General features: G+C 45.7%; 1 protein-coding gene across 3 annotated transcripts in view; it reads left to right on the top strand.

Annotated features, from left to right (window-relative positions):
• The window catches only part of mcm10 (minichromosome maintenance 10 replication initiation factor), a 79,546-nt gene that overhangs the window by 18,852 nt on the left and 38,462 nt on the right, over positions 1-22,232 (top strand). For all 3 annotated transcript variants that reach the window (XM_072470997.1, XM_072470996.1, XM_072470994.1), the window contains exons 7-15: positions 886-1,051; positions 6,176-6,343; positions 7,933-8,049; positions 8,854-9,050; positions 10,351-10,448; positions 13,224-13,340; positions 14,998-15,124; positions 15,787-16,018; positions 18,028-18,172. In XM_072470997.1, the coding sequence (XP_072327098.1) occupies positions 886-1,051; positions 6,176-6,343; positions 7,933-8,049; positions 8,854-9,050; positions 10,351-10,448; positions 13,224-13,340; positions 14,998-15,124; positions 15,787-16,018; positions 18,028-18,172 (1,367 nt within the window). The remainder of the gene's footprint in view (positions 1-885; positions 1,052-6,175; positions 6,344-7,932; positions 8,050-8,853; positions 9,051-10,350; positions 10,449-13,223; positions 13,341-14,997; positions 15,125-15,786; positions 16,019-18,027; positions 18,173-22,232) is intronic.

The raw sequence follows: 22,232 nt of genomic DNA, 5'->3' as shown, positions 1-22,232 counted from the left end.
ACTCTGCGTGGCTGGGGGGCCATTGCCAAAGGCCCACCCAGCGATCCTCCACTCACGACCAGCCGAGTCCCCGACGGCGTGGAACTAACGTGGCATAGCCGGTCGGGAGGCTCGCGTGGCGGCTGCGGACTCCGTCCACAACTGCCCTGGTTTGGGGGGGGGGGAGGGGGGGGGGGGGGGGTCTTATGGGCAGCCAGGACACAGATTGGACCGGTCTGATGCGAGGGCGTGCGGCCGATTTGGGGGGAGCCTACATTGCAGAGCTGCCTCCACGGTCCGGGTCCGCCATGGCGCTCGGCGCGGCCACTGGAGGCTGCCGGCGTGCGCGGACTCTAAACCGGAAGTGCGAGGCCCGTTTCCGCAGCTAAAGCTGCGTGAAGCACTCCGGGTCCCTGCTAGCCCCCTGGAGGTAAGTGAATTGGCTTGTATTTGTTTGAGGAAACTCGGCAGTGCAATGTCAGCACTTTTACGTCGTCGTGGGGACATAGCCCCATTTTGGGAGAATCCAGTCCCTTGTGTTTTGTTTTATTAAATTAGTTTTACTACTCCTACACACAGTCACTAGGTGGAGCACTATCCACTAGAAGAAAGATCTTGCGTCCTCGGAACATTCCAGTGCACTTCACATTCAACCGATTAGTTTGACATGTAGTTGACATGACGAAAGGAGGAAGCAGCAGGAATAGCCTCATCATTGCATCGGTTGCAATTCGAAATTGGCGCCGGCTGTTGGGATGTCAATGTCCTGTGCAATTGAAGAAGAAGCTTTGTCAATGTGTCAAAATGTCTTGGTTGTTGTAAAGTTTATTGATGTGCTTCATTTAAACAAACCGAGCCATCGAGAATTACTCTCAAATTCAGCTGTAAATGTTTTTGCCCCACCAGAAACCCGATAGTTTCGTCAACAGAGATGGAGCGAAGGATGCACGGCCGAAAACTGATCCGGCTCTCCCAGCTGCGTTCAAAACTTGCAAATGAAAACCTGGAGGACACAGACTGGGTTACCATTGCGGTTGTCACTAAGAAGGTTACACCTCAGAGCTCTAACAATGTATGTCCAACATCTGAAGACGAATTAATATTTGGAGATTTTTCTATCCCTCCATGATTTGTTTACATCTTATTGATTTCACTCCGCATAATTCTTCTATTCAAATCTTAATTATTGACAGAAATCCCAAATTTAAGACGTTACAATATAGTAGTTAACCGATCTCAGCCAAACCTGCAGTAGAGCGCAGGAGTTTGATTCGATGCCCTGCATTAGGGAATAATCAGCTGGGAGTTATCATTTTTAATCACTATCCAGTAACTCTGGTTGCATGGACATGTGTTGTGGACAATTCTTGAAGCCAGGATTGGGTTTGGTTACAAAATAGCGCACCATGCAATTGCTTGCAGCTTGCACCTGAGAACTGACATAAATAATGGTGAAATACAAAGAGAAAATGCTGGGAATGCCAACCAGCATTTTTAAAAATTTTGTTTTTAAATGTTTTTATTCAAGATTTTTCCATAATTTTTTACAAAACACTACAATAGAAAATATAATGCAAAGAAGGCAAAACACTGTGCCAAAAAAACAACTTAACCCCCTAACCAACTAAGAATTTAATAAACAAAAACAAAGCAAAGTAGGGCATCCGCCCCTTACAAATAAAATGAACCCCCCCCCCCCCCCCGGGTTGCTGCTGACCTCCACCTAACGCTCCGCGAGAAAGTAAAGGAACGGTTGCCACCGCCCGGAGAACCCCTGCACAGACCCTCGCAAGGCAAACTTTATCTTCTCCAACCTGAGAAACCCCGCCTGTCATTGACCCAAGCCTCCACGGTTGGGGATTTTGCGTCCCTCCACATTAACAAGAGCCTTCTCCGGGCTACCAAGGAGGCAAAGGCCAGGACTCCGGCCTCTTTCGAGTCCTGTACTCCCGGATCATCCAATACCCCAAATATCGCTATCCTCCAGCTCGGTTTCACCCGAGTGTCCAAGACCTTGGACATAGCCTTTGCAAAGCCCTTCCAAAATTCCATAAGTGCCGGGCATATCCAGAACATATGGGCATGGTTTGCTGGGCTCCCTGAACACCTCACGCACCTGTCCTCTACCCCAAAAAACTACTCATTCTCGCCCTTGTCATATGCGCCCGGTGCACCACTTTAAACTGAATCAGGCTCAGCCTGGCGCAAGATGAGGAGGAATTGACCCTGCCCAGGGCGTCAGCCCAGAGGCCCTCATCCAGCTCCTCCCCCAGCTCCACCTCACACGCCCTTCAGCTCCTCCACCGAGGCCTCCTGCAGCTCCGGGTATATGTCCGATACTTTGCTACCCCCCACCCACACCTCCGAGTCCACCCTGTCCTGTATCCTCCGGGCAGGCAGCAGCAGAAATTCCCCCACCTGTTTTTTCACAAATGCCCGAACCTGCATGTACCTAAAGGTATTCCCCGGGGGTAGCCCAAATTTCTCCTCCAGTGTCCTCAGACTGGCAAAAGTCCCATCGATAAACAAATCCCCCATCCTTCTGATTCCAGCCCTGTGCCAGCCTAGGAACCCACCGTCTATCCTACCTGGAACGAACCTGTGGTTGTTCCGTATCGGGGTCCAAACTGAGGCCACTACCTCCCCCCTATGCCGTCTCCACTGCCCCCAAATCCTAACCAGCCCCCTCCAGTTTCTGGACTCCCTCAACGCCATGGCCAGCGGCTCACTCGCCAAGGCAAACAGCAGGCGGGACAAAGGGCACCCCTGCCTCGTTCCACGATATAACCTAAAGTACCCTGGCCGCAGCCGGTTCGTCGACACACTCGCTACCGGGGCCTGGTACAACAATTTGACCCACCCTATGAATTCCTCCCCAAATCCAAATCTGCCTAACACCTCCCAGAGGTACACCCACTCCACCCGATCGAAGGCCTTCTCCGTGTCCATTGCTACTACCACTTCTACATGTCCCCCCTCCGAGGGCATCATGATCACATTCAGGAGCCTCCGCACATTCGTATTCAGCTCCCTGCCCCTCACAAACCCCGTCTGATCCTCATGAATCACTCACGGGACACAATCCTCAATCCTAGTGGTCAAGATCTTGATCAACAGCTTGGCATCCACATTAAGGAATGAAATCGGCCTATAGGAACCACATTGCAGCGGGTCCTTATCACGCTTGAGGATAAGCGAGATCAGAGCCTGCAACATCGTCGGGGGAAGGATACCCTTTTCCTTAGCCTCGTTAAAAATTCTCAACAACAGCGGGACCAACACCTCCGAGAATTTCCTATAGAACTCTACGAGGAACCCATCCAGCCCCGCGGCCTTGCCCGCCTGCATACTCCCCAACCCCTTAACTAGCTCCTCCATCCCAATCGGGGCCCCCAGTCCCTTTATCTGCCCTTCCTCCACCTTTGGGAACCTCAGTTGGTCCAGGAACTGCCTCATCCCCTCCCCACCCTCCGGGGTTTCTGACTCATACAGTTTACCATAGAAGTCCTTAAAGACCTTGTTTATTTTAGCTGGACTCCGCACCGTGTTCCCCCCCCCCATCTCTAATTCCCCCAATCTCCCTAGCCGCCTCCCTCTTCTGCAGCTGATGCGCCAGCATCCGACTTGCCTTCTCCCCATACTCATACACTGCTCCCTGTACCTTCCTCAACTGGGCCTCAGCCTTCCCCGTGGTTAGCAAGTCAAACACTGTTTTGAAGGTTCCCGCGCTCCTTCAGAAGCCTCTCCTCAGGTGATTCCGCATACCTCCTATCTACCCTCAGTATCTCCCCCACTAATCTCTCCCTCTCCATCCTCTCCCTCTTTTCCCTGTGGGCCCTGATTGAGATTAACTCCCCCTGACCACTGACTTCAGCGCCTCCCAGACCACACTCACCGCCATCTCCCCATTATCATTGGCCTCCACATATCTTTGGATGCACCTCCGGACCCGCCCACAGACCTCCTCGTCCGCCAATAGTCCCACGTCCATTCGCCACAGCGAGCATTGGCCTCTCTCCTCCCCCATCCCCAGCTCCACCCAGTGCGGGGCATGGCCCGAGATCGCAATGGCTGAGAACTCTGTCCCCTCCACCCTCGAGATCAGCGCCCTGCTTAGCACGAAAAAATCTATCCGCGAGTAAGCCTTGTGTACATGGGAGAAGAAGGTAAACTCCCTCGCCCTGGGCCTGGCAAATCTCCACGGATCCACTCCCCCCATCTGGTCCATGAACCCCCTCAGGACCTCAGCCCCTTATTCGACCTCGACCTAGACCGGTCCAGAGTCGGGTGCAGGACTGTATTGAAGTCGTGTCCCCCCCCCCCCCCACATTACCAAACTACATGACTCCAGATCCGGAATCCGACTCCGCATCCGCTTCATGAACCCCGCAGCGTCCCAGTTCGGAGCATACACATTCACGAGCACCACCCGGGCCCCCTGCAGCCGGCCACTCACCATAACATAACGACCTCCCTTATCCACTACAGTACCCACCGCCTCAAATGCCACCCGCTTATTCACCAAGATTGCAACCCCCCCCCTGTTCTTCACATCCAGCCCTGAGTGGAAAAACCTGCCCCACCCATCCCTTCCTCAGCCTGGTTTGAAAATGCCAACCAGCATCTGTGGAGAAGCAGAATTAATGTTACAGGGCCATAATGTTTGATCAAAACTGGGAGATCAACAGCTATATAGCAAGTATAGAGCCAGAGATAAGGTGAATGAGTTGGGTAGAAAATGAGCAACGTGTGAGGCCCGTGACAGGGCAGAGGGCAGGATTGACTAAATTACAATGGTAATGTTAATGCGAGGCAAAATTGGTTAATGATCAATCGAGTAGTGGTTACCTATCCATGCCTATTGTGAGCGTGCATCCCTATGTCTTCAGGATACAGAGAAGAAAATGGGTGAAGGGAAAGAACTATTGCTGGTTTTAAAATGTACTGTTTGCACCAGTTCCCTTAGTTTGGTGTAGTATAGAGCAGGATAATAACTAGTTGTTCCGCAATTCAGGAAGGTATTTGCATCTTGCTTATGACCTTTCGCTCGTGGGTTACTAATCCTTCCTCACTTAAAGCCATAGATGTATGAAGCGAAGAGCGAAGCCATTTAGCTCTGTATCTGAGCTAACTAGAATTTTCACCTTCTCCCGCAGCTCTTGTTATTATCCTCGTATATATAATCTGTCAATTGTTTTTGCCATCTCTTGTCAACTGGAACTTGAGCACATAATCTCGGCTGCACAGTCAGAGGTGCTGTATTTCCGATGCCACTCGGGTAAACGTAAAAGATCGCATGTTGCTATGTTGAAGAAGAGAAGAATGAATTCTCTGTGTCCTGCCCAATGTCTCCCCCCCCTCCCCCCAATAAACAGGACTAAGAACAGATAACCTGGTTATTATCACATTATTCCCGTAACAACCTCCCCGAACAGGCGCCGGAATGTGGCGACTAGGGGCTTTCCACAGTAACTTCATTTGAAGCCTCCTTGTGACAATAAGCGATTTTCGTCACATCGCACAGCAAACTGTGGAAATTGTCTGCCACATTTCCTACATTAGGGGCTGGTTTAGCACAGTGGGCTAAACAGCTGGCTTGTAACGCAGAACAAGGCCAGCAGCGCGGGTTCAATTCCCCTACCGGCCTCCCCGAACAGGCGCCGGAATGTGGCGACTAGGGGCTTTTCACAGTAACTTAATTGAAGCCTACTTGTGACAATGAGCGATTATTATTATTATTATTATTACCACAAAATGCTTCAAAAGTATTTGACTACTTCTGAAATGCCTTTGGGCAACCTATGGTCATAAAAGACAAGCAAATCTTTTATTTTAAAATGGAGTACTCCCCGGTCAGATACAGTGCTGCCAGCTACAAGAGTGTCCGAACATCAACCTTCAATCACGTCCTTAGAAAATATGTGAATTTTCCTGTTTATTTTGTTTCGACTGAAACTTTCCAGCTAATCCACCTCGTTGTTATTCGGTGCGAGTTTTAAAATCTGGGTTCATGAGGAGGAACTACATTGAGGCTGTTCAGATGTATTTCACACGATACACTAGTTCCTGAGGTGATGGGTTAATATATAAATCACCGCACCACCCAATGTACAATGTTTTGTGTGTGTAACTAGCTTCCACACACCTGAAGTTATATTTTTGCAGTAATGTTGAAATTGGATACTTGTTGTTACAGGGTAAAACATTCAGTATCTGGCACTTAAGTGACCTACGTAGCAGCAACTTGAATTTGTCCCTCTTTCTCTTTGGCAACGTCCACAAAGAGCATTGGAAAACGGAAACGCGGACTGTCATTGGGCTACTGAATGCGAATCCTATGAAACCCAAAGATGGATCGGATGAGGTGGGTGACTAGAACTTTCCTCTATGTTCTTAGCGCGCTAGGCATAGACATAGAAAATCGGAGCAGGAGAAGGCCTTTTGGCCCTTCGAGCCTGCTTCGCCATTCGTCACGATCATGGCTGATCATCCAACTCAATAGCCTAATCCTGCTTTGTCCCCATAACCTTTGATCCCATTCTCCCCAAGTGCTATATCCAGCCGCCTCTTGAATATATTCAATGTTTTAGCATCAACTACTTCCTGTGGTAATGAATTCCACAGGTTCACCACTCGTTGGGTGAAGAAATGTCTCCTTGTATCTGTCCGAAATGGTTTACCCTGAATCCTCAGACTGTGACCCCTGATTCTGGACACACCCTTCATTGGTAACATCTTCCCTGCATCTACCCTGTCTAGTCCTGTCAGAATTTTATACGTCTCTATGAGATCCCCTTCTGAACTCCAGCGAGAACAATTCCAACCTAGTCAATTTCTCCTCATATGGCAGTCCCGTGACCCCTGGAATCAGTCTGGTAAACCTTCGCTGCACTCCCTCGAGAGCAAGAACATCCTTCCTCAGAGAAGGAGACCAAAACTGCACACAATACTCCAAGTGTGGCCTCACCAAGGCCCTGTATAATTGCAGCAACACATCCCTACTTCTATACTCAAAATCTCTTGCAATGAAGGTCAACATACCATTAGCCTTCTTTACCGCCTGCTGTACCTGCATGCTTACCTTCAGCGTCTGGTGCACAAGGACACCCAGGTCCCGCTGCACACTCCCCTCTCCCAATTTACAACCATTCAGGTAGTAATCTGCCTTCCTGTCTTTGCTTCCAAAGTGGATAACCTCACACTTACCAAATTATACTACATCTCACTGCAATTTCACTTTTTTTTGCTAACTATAGTTTTGATGCTATTGAACCTGATTTTAAACACTTCCTTGAGTACCCATGCTCATTTGGAAAGTTTTTGTTAAAAAATAAATAAATTACTTTTTTTTAAAATAGAATTTCCAGTGCAGGAGGAGGCCATTCGGCCCATCGAGTCTGCACCGGCTCTTGGAAAGAGCACCCCACCCAAGGTCAACACCTCCACCCTATCCCCATAACCCAGTAACCCCACCCAACACTAAGGGCAATTTTGGACACTAAGGGCAATTTATCATGGCCAATCCACCTAACCTGCACATCTTTGGACTGTGGGAGGAAACCGGAGCACCCGAAGGATCCCACGCACACACTGGAGGACGTGCAGACTCCGCACAGACAGTGACCCAAGCTGGGAATCGAACCTGGGACCCTGGAGCTGTGAAGCAATTGTGCTACCCACAATGCTACCGTGCTGCCCACTACATGAGACATTATCTTTTGGTATTTGTTGGAGAGGCACACACAAGTGTTGATGGCTACTCCGAGTGGGACTGAAGTAAACTGCAGGCATTGAGTTTCTCAAAGTTTCATCCTTTCTATCGAGGCATTTTTTTTTTGTTTTGGGTTCACCATTATCAAGAGGCTAAGTGGCATTGTAATTCACAAGAAGCTCAGGTAATTTCTGCAGCTCAAGTATATTTGTGGCTTGACCTTTTTCCGTTCAATGGTGCAGGTTTGTTTGTCTGTCGATCACCCACAGAAGATCCTGATCATGGGTGAAGCCTTAGACATGGGAACCTGCCGTGCTCGAAAGAAGAATGGAGATCCCTGTACCCAGATAGTAAACTTGGTGAGACCCCTTTTTGGTAAAATAAAATGGATTTGTCAGTAACTTGCAACAGTGCAGAAATAAACAGCCAGTTTTCATTTGGAATAGTTCCTCTAGTCTGTATATCAAAGTGTCTCATTCAAATGGACCTCTTGATTTTTACAATGTTTATTGATTTTAACAATGTTTATGTAGTCTGGAATTGAGAGAAGCTAGAATACCTTTTTATTTTGCTAATATAATTAGACCAAGTGGTGCATTGAAGTTGTCTCCGCCACCAGTGATCCCTTTTTTTATCAAAACAAAGAGTATTCTTGTTTATCTCCACTCCAGGATATCCTAGTCAATCCACAATTCTATTCGGGATTTTGAAAATTAAAAGCTTGAAGTTCCAGTGTAGTATAGCTCAGTATCAGCAATGGATTAATAAATGTGGTGTAAAAGAAGTTAATCAGAAATTGGATTGGTTGAAATTACATTATTATTGCCTCAATGATGCAATATTAAGTTTTCACAGCGTTGGTATCGCGTTCCCTGTGGTTTAGCTCAGTTGGCTGGACAGCTGGTTTGTGATGCGGAGCGACATCAGCAGCGCGGGTTAAATTCCTGCACCGGCTGGCATTATTCATGAAGGCACAGCCTTCTCGACCTTTCCCTTGGCCTGAGGAGTGGTTACCCTCGGGTTAAATCACCACCAGTCAGCTCTCCCTCCTCAAAGGGGAGAGCAGCCTTTGGTCCTCTGGGACTAGGGCAACTTTCATTTCAGTCTTAATCAGCACTTCACTTTTTTCCGCTAACTTTCTATTGTGCCTCCTTTGTTTTCAGATGGACTGTGAATACTGTGAGTACCACGTCAAAGCCCAGTACAAAAAGCTTAGTGCCAAGCGAGCTGACTTGCAGTCCAGCTTCTCTGGCCGTGCGCCAAACAAAGTGCATGGCAAGGGTGGCGGTCTGAAAGAGAGGTTGTGCCAGCAAGGATTCCACTACGGAGGAGTGTCATCAGCATCATACGCAGCCTCAGTGTAAGCAAGCACTTAGTGCAGTGGGTTGATTACTACGCGGAGTATTTGTTTGAACTACGATTTATCTTTCGCTCAGCAAAATCTTTTAAAACTCTTGTCTAGTGCAGCTTGGGCTACTCTACATACTTGGTTGATATGTGATGCTGCAAAATTTTCAGTTTGCAGTGGGGGCAACTAATACATGCAAAAAAGGTGAGGAAAGAGCATCAAGTCTGTCCCATCAAGACGTGGTACAACCAGTTACACGATTGCTATCTGGACCAAACCAGCCAATCCTACCCATCCCCATCAAAATAAATGAACAAACGGCATGTAGCTCATAATGGGATTTGGTGTCAAATTCAGTTTGATAATGCTCCAATTAAGTGCCTTGGCGGGTTTATTGTGTTAAAGGTCTTGTTGCAGCTGCATCAGGAACAATTGGGAAATTCTTCTGCGAATTCCTAAGGCGATTAGGTTGAGAGGCGGTAGATTTAAAACTGAGATGAGAAGGAACTACTTCTCACAGAGGGTGGTTCATTAAATGGTTTCAAGAAGAAGATAAATATATTTCTGATTTTTTAAAATTAAGAACAGGTTAAAAGGATATGGGGAACAGGTAGGGAGGTGTATTTGCGAGCAGAAAGAGATCAGTCATGATCTGATTGAATAGCGGAGCAGGCTCGAAGGGCTGGATTACCTACTTTTGCTCCTAATTCCTATGTTTCAGCTTGTACATTTTTAGGAGGTGTATTTACTACTAAGTCATTTTGGGAGCTGTCATTAGCAATTCATTACATCTTTAACCCTAAATGTTTCCTGCTTGGAACTGAAAGAGCTGAAGCCAACAGAGAAATATCATCCTTTTTTGAAAAACCTTGTTTGGTTTGTCTATATACAAATAGATGATGAAAAGAAAATCTGTAGCTGACAAGAGTGCAAAATGAAATGCCTTCTTTTAAGGTCACTAATGTTCTTCATGGTTTTATTCTGAAGTTAATAATGGGCGGCACGATAGCCAGGGTTCAATTTCCGCTTGCGCCACTGTCTGTGCGGAGTCTGCACGTTCTCCCCGTGTCTGCGTGGGTTTTCTCCGGGTGCTCCGGTTTCCTCCCACAAGTCCTGAAAGACGTGCTTGTTAGTTAAATTGGACATTCTGAATTCTCCCTCTGTGTACCCGAACAGATGTTGGAGTGTGGCGACCAGGGGATTTTCACAGTAACATCATTGCAGTGTTAATGTGAGCCCACTTGTGACAATAATAAAGATTATTGTTATAAAGACAATTTTTACACTTGATTTTTTTTGTTTGTTTTCACAGTCGAGCAGCAGGTCCCAACAAAAGTATTCAGACGACCCTGGCGCACATGGTGGTGAAAGGCGCAGATAATATTGTTCAAGAAACTAAGAAGAAGATGGGTAATGTGAGATAGAATTGCTTTTTGTGGCATAAAGGGAGATAGTCCTCTTGGAAGTGGGTAACTTACTGTACACTTTCCAGAAATAAAGAAGGAACATTAGTTGCAATAAGTGATTATTGTCCAAGAGGAGATGATCTCCTTTCGAGCAACAAAGCCAGTCTTCTGGAATCACCATGCCTTAACTCTATCATGGCAACAACATAACCATTGCAAGGAGTGTGTCAGTTCAATGAGAACATCCACTACTGCTACAAATGAACAAAGGTGCTTTCTTTCGGATGAGTTGTTAAACCAAGAGCCTGCTTACTGTCTCGGGTGGATCTAAAAGATCCCTGGTGCTATTTTGAAGAAGAGCAAGTGTGAATTCTCAGTGTCCTGGGTAATATGGGTGGCACGGTAGCACAGTGGTTAGCACTGTTTCTTCACAGCGCCAGGGTCCCAGGTTCGATTCCCAGCTTAGGTCACTGTCTGTGCGGAGTCTGCACGTTCTCCCGTGTCTGCATGGGTTTCCTCTGGGTGCTCCGGTTTCCTCCCGCAGTCCAAAGATGTGCTATTAGGTGAATTGGACATTATGAATTCTCCCTCTGTGTACCCGAACAGGCGCCAGAGTGTGGCGACTAGGGGATTTTCACAGTAACTTCATTGCAGTGTTAATGTAAGCCTACTTGTGACAATAAAGATTATTAATATCTAGCAACATCGCACAAAAACAAAGATTATCTGATCATTATCCCATTGATGTTTGTGGGAGCTTGCTGTGTGCAAGTTGGATCAATAAATGCAGCCTGGCCAAAGTCACCTACATTCTGGGAACAAATAGTTTGTTTGTTTTTCAAAAATCATCTCAAGCCAGAAAAATTCTCTTTGCAGGTGATGTCAGATTTTTTAAAAAATGTAATAGATGTGCATTGACCGTAGCCTGTATTGTGCATCCGTGCTCATGTTCCTTAAGAAAAGTGTCTACAATCCTGTACTCCAGTAAGCCAATTGAGGAAGAGGGTGACGTGGATGGAGAAATACATTGTACATGTGCAAAGTCCTTGAACTGAATGACACCCCTCACCATCATAGTCAAAAAATTTAATCAAGGCTAATGTGGAAAAATATGCTGAGTCACTCTTAATAAAATGTTAGATGAAACCAGGAATGAGCATGAGATTGCAACTGACTTTGGGCAAAGTAAATTCCATCTTCTTTCACTCCCCTTTGATTCAGTGTCCTTAGATAATAATCTTTATTGTCACAAGTAGGCTTACATTAACACTGCAATGAAGTTACTGTGAAAAGCCCCTAGTCGCCACGTTCCGGCACCAGTTCGGGTACACTGTTGCTAACTTTCTCCTAGGCTCAATTGCTCTGTTTTATTACCTTTTCTCTCGAGTCGCCAGGTATCTTTATGATACCGCCACGAGGTTCAAGTCCGAGTAATGATCAATACCCCAATACACCGATTAGTAAGATTCAAATCAAAGCACATTTATTATACACCGTAATCGCTACTCATGCACAAAGTCTATGCCTAAGCTACTACAACTAACAGGCCTATACTTAACTTTGGACTGGTCCACCAGGTCAGGGGAACAAAAGGCCTTTCGTTCGGGTTCGGAGTCTGCGGGATTCGAAGTTGGTACGGATTGGTAGCTAGGAGCGCCTATCTCGTAGCGAGCTTGAATTAAAACTTACTTTGTTCGGTGGTCACTGCACCGGTCACGGTCAATGTTGGTTCGTGTTGCTGGGTGACCCGGGCAGGACGAAGAGGTGAAGAGAGCGATTTGAACTTGGAGCTTAACTCTTATAGTCCCCAGGGGCTTCCCGCCTTTCGGGGCGGACCCTGTACCTGGTCCCAAGTGATTGGACATTGTCCCAATCGCTTGGTTCAATTTCTCCAATACAGGAGCGGTTCCCAGATTGATGGGCGATCTTGAGGTGCTCATTCACCTCCTTTGTGTTGGCTCCTGCTGGCGCCGAGGAGTCTGGCTTTGCTTTGTGTGTCCAAAATGTTACTTATTGTTCCCGGGGATTGCTCATCAGTATGCAGATGGCTGCTACATTGATATGGTGATGGTCGCTGGTATCGATGTTGTCTGGCCTTTTGCAGAGTTTTAATACACAGCAAACCTGCACCTGCCGGTTTCTGTCTTGTTGGCTGACTTTCCCATCAGCCTTTGCCGTTCGCCATTTTAAATCGGGAGTTGGCCAATTTAGGTGGCTACAACACAGAGGGAGAATTCAGAATGTCCAGTCCACCTAACAGTATGTCTTTCGGAACTTTGTGGGAGGAAGCCGGAGCACCCGGAGGAAACACACGCAGACACTGGGAAAACGTGCAAACTCCGCACAGACAGTGACCCAAGCCGGGAATCGAACTTGGGACCCTGGCGCTGTGAAGCAACTGTGCTAACCACTCTTTACCGTGCCACCCACTATAATCTCTAGATTTAAGCTACCGTTGTACCACACCACCTGATGTCAAATGAAGCCAAAGTGCTTTGTGCCATCATTGAAACTGTAGTACAAGTATATTCCATTCTGAGCCTGTTTATAATCAGCTCAATTTGCAAAGTCCAGAGTTGGGTACCAGTAGGTTAGAGGGCCAGGAAGGTTAGATGTTTAAAAACTGAAATTGGGAAACATGCAAGGGTTTGGGAAATTGATTTTACTTTTTCAACGTCTTAAAATAACACTGAACATTGAAGTGTTTTATAATGTTCCAAATGGAAAGTAATATATCTGAATTGTCACAATTACTAATAGATTTTGTGTGGAATTCCAGCATTTGCAAATGGAAAGGTATTCACGGGCTGCTCGGACGATTTTAAAGATTTAATGGAAATGCCGACAGTTGGAGCTCTTAACCTCAAGCAACACTTAAACAGGGCACCTGTGAAAGGTCAGCTTGCCACTTGTACTCTTCTTTTATTCAAACTGTTTTTGTCTCACAAGTTCAGCTATCAATAATCCAGCAGGCAGAATAATGCTACAAAGACATTATTTAAAATTGCATCTCATGCTGGTGCCATATAATTTCCAATAGTGAAATGAAGAAAAGAAAGTGGACTCACTTGCCTCTGCCCTGGAATTGTGGTTTCATGGTCTGATTTTCATATCCAAATTTCCATATTTGTGTGTGGATGGGTCTCAATCTCAGACAAGCTTGTTCTTTTGGTATAGTTTTATTTCAGTTTCACCATTTAGCCAGGGAAAATAATTATTTGTGTACTTCGTACAAACGCTCTGGAATTTTTGATCTAAAACACACAATTACAGTGCCATTAAAACTGATTTGATTTATTATTGTCACATGTATTAGTATACAGTGAAAAGTATTGTTTCTTGCATGCTGTACAAACAATGCATACTGTACATAGGGAAGGAAGGAGAGACTGCAGAATATAATGTTACAGTTATAGCAAGGTGTAGAGAAAGGATCAACTTAATACGAGGTGGGTCCATTCAAAAGTTTGATGGCAGTAGGGAAGAAGCTGTTCTTGAGTCGGTTGGTACGTGACCTCAAACTTTGGTATCTTTTTCCTGACGGAAGGAGGTGGAAGAGAGTTTGTCCGGGGTGCGTGGGGTCCTTAATTATGCTGGCTGCCTTTTTGAGGCAGCGGGAATTATAGATAGAGTCAATGGATGGGAGGCTGGTTGGCGTGATGGACTGGGCTACATTCACAACCTTTTGTAGTTTCCTGTGGCCTTGGGTAGAGCAGGCTCCATACCAAGCTGTGATACAACCAGAAAGAATGCTTTCTATGGTGTATCTGTAGAAGTTGGTTACGGTCGTAGCTGACATGCCAAATTTCCTCAGTCTTCTGAGAAAGTAGAGTCGTTGGTGGGCTTTCTTAACTATAGTGTCGGCATGGGGGGACCAGGACAGGCTGTTGGTGATCTGGACACCTAAAAACTTGAAGCCTTCGACCCTTTCTACTTTGTTCCCATTGATGTAGACAGGGGCATGTTCTCCACTACGCTTCCTAAAGTCGATGATAATCTCCTTTGTTTTGTTGACATTGAGGGAGAGATTATTGTCGTCACACCGCTTCACCAGATTCTCTATCTCATTCCTATACTCTGTCTCGCCATTGTTTGAAATCCGACCCACTACGGTGGTGTCATCAGCAAATTTGAAGATCGAGTTGGAGGGGAATTTGGCCACACAGCCATAGGTGTATAAGGAATATAGCAGGGGGCTGAGGACACAGCCTTGTGGGGCACCAGTATTGAGGATGATCGTGGAGGAGGTGTTGTCGCCTATCTTTACTGATTGTGGCCTGTGGGTTAGAAAGTTCAGGATCCAGTCGCAGAGGTATGAGGATTTTAAAATCAAGGCATTGCTCTTTGCTCAATTGAGAGATAATATAGGTCAGAAAGCACAGAGCTGATGGGTAAACTGGTCTTGGTGCGAGTTAGGATGCAGGTAGCAGACCTTTGGGATGGTATATGAATTTTATCAAGGTTGTGCATACCTGTTGCACTGATTCAGAAGACTAAATAATCCGTATAGATCTATTGGGCAAGTTGTCATTCATTGTTACCTGATTTTCCAGGTGGACCAACAAGCCATGTACAGCCAGGACCTTCAATCCTGTCAATATCAGCTTCTGAACTATTAAAGCAGCAAAGACGTCAAATGTTGGAATCACGTAGGAAGAGAGCAGAACAGTCACAAAAGAGGTAACATTGACGGGTCAGTCGTCAGATTGGGAAAATAAATTATATATTTCTTTGGTTTTTTTTTTTAAATTTAGAGTATCCAATTCCAATTTTGTTTTCCAATTAAGGGGCAATTTAGCGTGGCCAATCCACATAACGTGCACATCTTTGAGTTGTAGGGGTGAAACCCACGCAGACACTGGGAGAATGTGCAAACTCCACACGGACAGTGACCCAGGGCCGGGATCGAACCCGGTTCCTCAGCGCGTGAGGCAGCAATGCTAACCACTGGGCCACCATGCCACCCTTATATAGTTCTTTGTTAACTAGATTGTTGTTCTTCACCTTCCAAATTGAAAATAAAGCTTTATTATAAATTTATGGTAAATTCAAGAATTTCAGCAAGTACAGGTGAAATGCAATGATTTTAGCTGCAAAGTACTTACTTTTTGTAATATTTGATTTCTGATGTGTGACTGATGGATTATTGCATTGACATAGCTAGCTGTTAGTTGTGATAATTTTCATTGAAGTTAAGTACATGCAGGTGGAGGACATTAATTGGATAGTTACCTGTAATGTTTCATTCTGTGAATAAATCCACCACACGTAAAGACAGGATTTGGATTTTTCCTTCAACCAACCAACAAGTTTCACTGCGATAACAAAACTTCTTCCTGCAGGTTTATGCAGAGCCCAAGTGGAAGCAGCAGTCACACATCTGGGGCTGGAGGGTTGTCCTCTAACTTATCACCCAGGGTTGGAGCAGAATTTCCCAAGGAGCAAAAATTAGTTGCAACATCACAGTCGCCTAAACTGGGCAGAGGCTTTGCAGAAGGAGAGGATATCTTGCTTTTCGATACATCACCACCGTCAGCACCAACCCAAGTGACTCCTCATGCAGATTCCAAAAAGGTAAATTCTGCCATTCTTGTACATTCAGATTCTTGTACAAAAAAGAGAAATGCTGTTGAAGCTTTCTGTCTCGCACTCATCGGGACTGACGCAAGAGTACCAGGTCTCATAGGGAGCAACAATTTACACAGCACAAGAAAAGGAGCTGATTTCCAGTGGAGAACCAGGAAACAGTTAATGGCTTAATATCTAATTTAACATTAACAGTTAACATTCCCCATGGCAGTGCCTTGGCCAGAGTTGGCTGGCCTGATTTGAATTTAAACAAAAGCTTGGCAGTTAATTGTTGGTGTAAATGCCTGGTGCATTCTCCATGGCAATGCTTCTACCAGCTGGAGTGCACTTGCCAACCAATCGGCAACCTGTTCCCATGCAATATAAGTTGTTGTTCCCTTTGAAATTTGCTATTCTTGCACCTGTCTTGATGAGTGCAAGACACAAAGCATTGACAGCATGTCTTTTTTTTTTAGCCAAACTCAAATTCTATGCTACCAAGCGACTATTCATATGTCCCACTATTGACATGTTGAAGTAAGCAAATGTTGCTGAAAATTGTAATTGTTGTCCTAGTCATTTTTTAAAAATTATAAATTTTTATTTGAAATGATTTAACAATCCTAAATCTTGAATGGCAATTTGAGGTCAATTATTTGACCTTAAAATGTTCATATTTGAAATTCTGAGCATATCCAGTATTAAACTTATTGCACGTATACAATGTGCACTGTTTATTTTGGCAGTAAAGATCAAAATAGTCACAGCTACGGTTTTTGTGAGGATTTTTTTTTTCTCTCGTAAGTAAGTTGCATTCTACCCTCCTTTGTGCCGTCATCATTGTGAACACGTGACTGGATGACTGCAAGGTAAGACGCACAATATCTCCTCTTCTCTCTTTTCCGCTGCCTAACTAATTTCTCTGACTTTCTTTAAATATGAGGCAGACTAATAATAATCTTATTGTCACAAGTAGGCTTACATTAACACTGCAATGAAGTTACTGTGAAAAGCCCCCAGTCGCCACACTCCGGCGCCTGTTCGGGTACACAGAGGGAGAATTCAGAATGTCCCATTCACCTAACAGCCGTCTTTCAGGACTAGTGGGAGGAAACCGGAGCACCCGGAGGAAACTCACGCAGACACGGGGAGAACGTGCAGACTCCGCACAGAGAGTGACCCAGCCAGGATTTGAATCTGGACCTGGGCGCTGTGACGCTACAGTGCTAACCACTGTGCTACTGTGCTGCCCATGTGTGAACATAATAATCTTTTATTGTCATAAGTATGAAGTTACTGTGAAAAGCCCCTTGTCGCCACATTCCGGCGCCTGTTCGGGTAAGCCGGTACGGGAATTGAACCCGCGCTGCTGGCCTTGTTCTGCATTACAAACCAGCTGTCTAGCCCACTGAGCTAAACCAGCCTAAAATATAACTAGCAGAGAGTGGGTTTGATTCATCAACCTCTAGGATATGAGCCCAGTGCGCTTCCGCTGTGGCACTCTGCTCCCATAAATGTGTGAACATTGCAGGCCCTCCAGATGAAGTCATTTGTAAGTTTGAGGCAGACTTATGATGGGCCTCTGTTTAAGTCCTGCTCTGTGTAATTTGAATTAGCTGATCTCAACCTGGTGTAATTGGCCACAAAGCTCCTGGATGGGAAAATGTAGCCAAGATGCTTGTTCCTGATACTTTCGGGGAGGGGGGGGCCAACGCAGTGGTCAGCACTGCTGCAACACGGCGCTAAGGACCCGGGTTCGATCCCAGCCCCGGGTCAGTGTCCGTGTGGAGTTTGCACGTTCTCCCCATGTTTGCGTGGGTCTCAACCCCACAACCCAAAGATGTGCAGGGTAGGTGGATTGGCCACGCTAAATTGCCCCTTAATTGGAAAAACTAATAATTGGGTACTCTAAATTTATTTTAGAAAATTAAAAAAAAGAGAGCGGAGGGGTGCGGCACGGTTGCTGTATCTTGCAGGGAATATCGCTGGATTCTAATCTGTGGAATGTTTTCCAGATGGCTGCCATTATCAAACTACGTAAAAAAGGTGCAATTCTGGCAAAGGCGGACCCCAACAGTGTGAAAAGGAAACTTCCCGACCCGGAGGAGATGCCTGCAAAGATGCTGGAGCGTATCGAGCAAAATCTCTCTACCGTACATGGTGAGTTGAAGCTGAGACATCCAGGGTCTGTTGTCCTTTACCTTGATGTGAGCCGGTCACCAGTCCAAAAAGAAAAATATAACAAAAGTTCTTTTGTTTCTAGAGGCCTCAGAGACTTTTCCGACATTTAAGATTTTCACTCTAACTTCACAACTTTTAGTTGACTTTTTTTTTTGAACCAGCTTTTTTCTTTGCGAAGAAAGCATTCTTGAAATTGCCAGATGTTATTGATGGAACTGGCTTGCTAAGGGAATTAAATGTATATTTGAAGAGGAAGCAAAAAGAGTGGAGCTCTTAGAAAAAGCTGGCACAAGTGTGATGGGCCTCAAAAGGGAAGCGGTGGTGTAGTCTTAATCTCACTCCACTCACATCACACCAGCTGGTTGAATTTAAATTTAGTTAATAAATCTGGAATAGAAAGCTAGTCTTAGTCGCGCTAACCTAACCACTGATTGTTCTCGAAGACCCATCTGGTTCCATCAGGGAAGGAAATCTGCTGTCCTTGCCCAGTCTGACCTAGATGTCACTCCAGGCACACAGCAACATGGTTGAATCTTTAACTGTCCTCTGAAATGGGCAACGGGCATTAAATGCTGGCCCAGCCAGCAAAACCCCCATAAAAATTAATTTTTTAAAAATCAAAGTAAAACAGTGAAGATCATAGTCGGCCTTGCCAGTGACGCCCTCACTCCACAAAATAATTTTTAAAAATTTAAGAAATGCCACCCTTCTATGCTGTATTGTTCTGAACTGATTGCAAAGTGTGGGGCAAGGAGAAGATAAGAGCTACAGCTCTGCTAGGCAGGCAATGACTCACAATCAATTGGCTTAAGATGAGGGGTTAGTCTTCAATTTGCACACCTCCTTTGCTTTGTGTATGATTTCTTGCTCAAATGGCCCACTTCATGTGTTAGTCATGTTTGTGGAGGCAGGGAATCATCTGACTACATGAAGAATGTGTGTTTTATATATGAAGCCTCTTTACTTTATATGGCATACCTCTCTACAGTAAATAGGAAGAAAGAATTGACCCCTTTCCTCCAAACTTATATTCAGTTTACCTTGTTCATGTTTTTTAAAGGGATTTTTTACCAGCCCAAAAGTGATCATAGTTATCATAGAATTTACAGTGCAGAAGGAGGCTATTCGGCCCATCGAGTCTGCACCGGCTCTTGGAAAGAGCACCCTACCCAAGCCCACACTCCCACCCCATCCCCATGACCCAGTAACCCCACCCAACACTAAGGGCAATTTGGACACTTAAGGGCAGTTTAGCATGGCCAATCCACCTAACCTGCACATCTTTGGCTGTGGGAGGAAACCGGAGAACCCGGAGGAAACCCACGCAGACACGGGGAGAGCGTGCAGACTCCGCACAGATAGTGACCCAAGCCGGGAATCGAACCTGGGACCCTAGAGCTGTGAAGCATTTGTGCTAACCACTATGCTACCGTGCTGCCCCCGTTTCTTGTTAGTTAGGTTACAGTGAACAACAGTTAGATGATTTTGAGCTGCACTGCACCTCAATAACAGTAGCTGTAGCCAACAGAATGGATAAGAATTGTTATAGAAACAATTATCTGGTGATTAGGGACCAATAAATTGTTACTGGACAAGCCGGTTTAGCTCACTTGGCCAGACAGTTGGTTCGTGATGCAGAACGAGGCCAGCAGCGCGGGTTCAATTCCCGTTCCGGCTGAGGTTATTCATGAAGGCCCCACCCTCTCAACCTTGCCCCTCACCTGAGGTGTGGTGACCCTCAGGTTAAATCACCACCAGTCAGCTTCCCCCCATTGAAGGGAAAGCAGACTGTGGTCATCTGGAACGATAGCAACTTTACCTTCACCTTGCTAGACAAGTAGATTATCAGCTGAAAGCTTACTTGTTTATTAAACAGACTGCGACTCTAGAGTAAATTAAGGGCCACTAAGAAGGAAACCTGATGTAGGATTGCAAGAAAGGTATCCTCCCAAAACTCCTGCAATCCTTGTCAAATCACATTTCCTGAACATGCGCAATGTTATGGGGAAGACCCGCACAAGGTGGCTCCACCTGGAGAACTGATCTTTTTACCCTTTTTCTTGCGTCACGGATAGTTTATACTCATCATCGTTATCGGGATAGAGTTCTCTCTTTGCTGAGGGGCCCAGAAAAAAACAAAGCTAAGAAGGCTTTGAGCAGAAACTCGTCAACAGAGTCTGAAGTCTTCAGGGCTCAAAGAGAAATAAGGTTGAGGAATTTGTTTCTTTCTCTCCGTCCACGTCACTAACGATTGAGGTTCTCACTCGTATTTTTGCGAAAGGGATCAAGAAGTGTCGACAGATTGTGTTGGACAATCTTTAAAAAAAACAAAAAGATCAATCGAAGAGGCCTTGGCCTCCATAGAACATTACAGCGCAGTGCAGGCCCTTCGGCCCTCGATGTTGCGCCGACCTGTGAAACCACTCTAAACCCCATCTGCACTATTCCCTTATCGTCCATATGTCTATCCAATGACCTTTTGAATGCCCTTAGTGTTGGCGAGTCCACTACTGTTGCAGGCAGGGCATTCCACGCCCGTACTACTCTGAGTAAAGAACCTACCTCTGACATCTGTCTTATATTTATCGCCCCTCAATTTAAAGCTATGCCCCTCGTGCTAGACATCACCATCTGAGGAAAAAGGCTCTCTATCCAATCCTCTGATCATCTTGTATGCCTCAATTAAGTCACCTCTTAACCTTCTTCTCTCTAATGAAAACAGCCTCAAGTCCCTCAGCCTTTCCTCAGAAGATCTTCCCTCCATACCAGGCAACATTCTGGTAAATCACCTCTGCACCCTTTCCAATGCTTCCACATCCTTCCTATAATGCGGCGACCAGAATTGCACGCAATACTCCAAAATGGCCGCACCAGAGTTTTGTACAGCTGCAACATGACCTCATGGCTCCGAAACTCAATCCCTCTACCAATAAAAGCTAACACACCATACGCCTTAACAACCTTCTCAACCTGGGTGGCAACTTTCAGGGATCTATGTACATGGACACCGAGATCTCTCTGCTAATCGACACTACCAAGATTCTTACCATTAGCCCAGTACTCTGTCTTCCTGTTATTCCTTCCAAAATGAATCACCTCACACCTTTCTGCATTAAACTCCATTTGCCACCTCTCAGCCCAGCACTGCAGCTTATCTATGTCCCCCACAACTCCACCGACTTTAGTGTCATCTGCAAATTTACTCACCCATCCTTCTACGCCCTCCTCCAGGTCATTTATAAAAATGACAAACAGCAGTGGCCCCAAAACAGATCCTTGTGGTACACCACTAGTAACTGGACTCCAGTCTGAACATTTCCCATCAACCACCACCCTTTGTCTTCTTCCAGCTAGCCAATTTCTGATCCAAACTGCTAAATCACCCTGAATCCCATGCCTCTGTATTTTCTGTAGTCTCCTACTGTGGGGAACCTTATCAAACGCTTTACTGAAATCCATATACACCACATCAACTGCTTTACCCTCATCCACCTGTTTGGTCACCTTCTCAAAGAACTCAATAAGGTTTGTGAGGCACGACCTACCCTTCACAAAACCGTGTTGACTATCTCTAATCAAATTATTCCTTTCCAGATGATTATACATCCTATCTCTTATAAACCGTTCCAAGATTTTGCCCACAACAGAAGTACGGCTCACTGGTCTATAGTTATCGGGATTGTCTCTACTCCCCTTCTTGAACAAGGGGACAACATTTTCTATCCTCCAGTCTTCTGGCACTATTCCTGTAGACAAAGGTGACTTAAAGATCAAAGCCACAACCATTCCTGTGGCTCTGGAAAAAACTAGTAAGACTGACTTAATAAAGGTGAAGGAAGTCAGACGTCTAATACAAAGAAGGCATTTATTTATAATACGTACTATTTGTAAAGATGCCTGGTTCAACCTCACCGGGTCCTCTCTCTGTCTGTCAGTTCCTATCTGGCCAATATGGTATCAGTCCCGTAGTTAGTGGGGGAGCTCATTACCCCCGAGCTGCATGGGAAAACAGTGAACCCAGCCCAGTGTGTTCCGTGCA

Source organism: Scyliorhinus torazame, chromosome 13, assembly GCF_047496885.1.
Source record: "Scyliorhinus torazame isolate Kashiwa2021f chromosome 13, sScyTor2.1, whole genome shotgun sequence".
Taxonomy (NCBI): Eukaryota; Metazoa; Chordata; class Chondrichthyes; order Carcharhiniformes; family Scyliorhinidae; genus Scyliorhinus; species Scyliorhinus torazame.
This window is presented reverse-complemented; position numbering and strand designations above follow the sequence as displayed.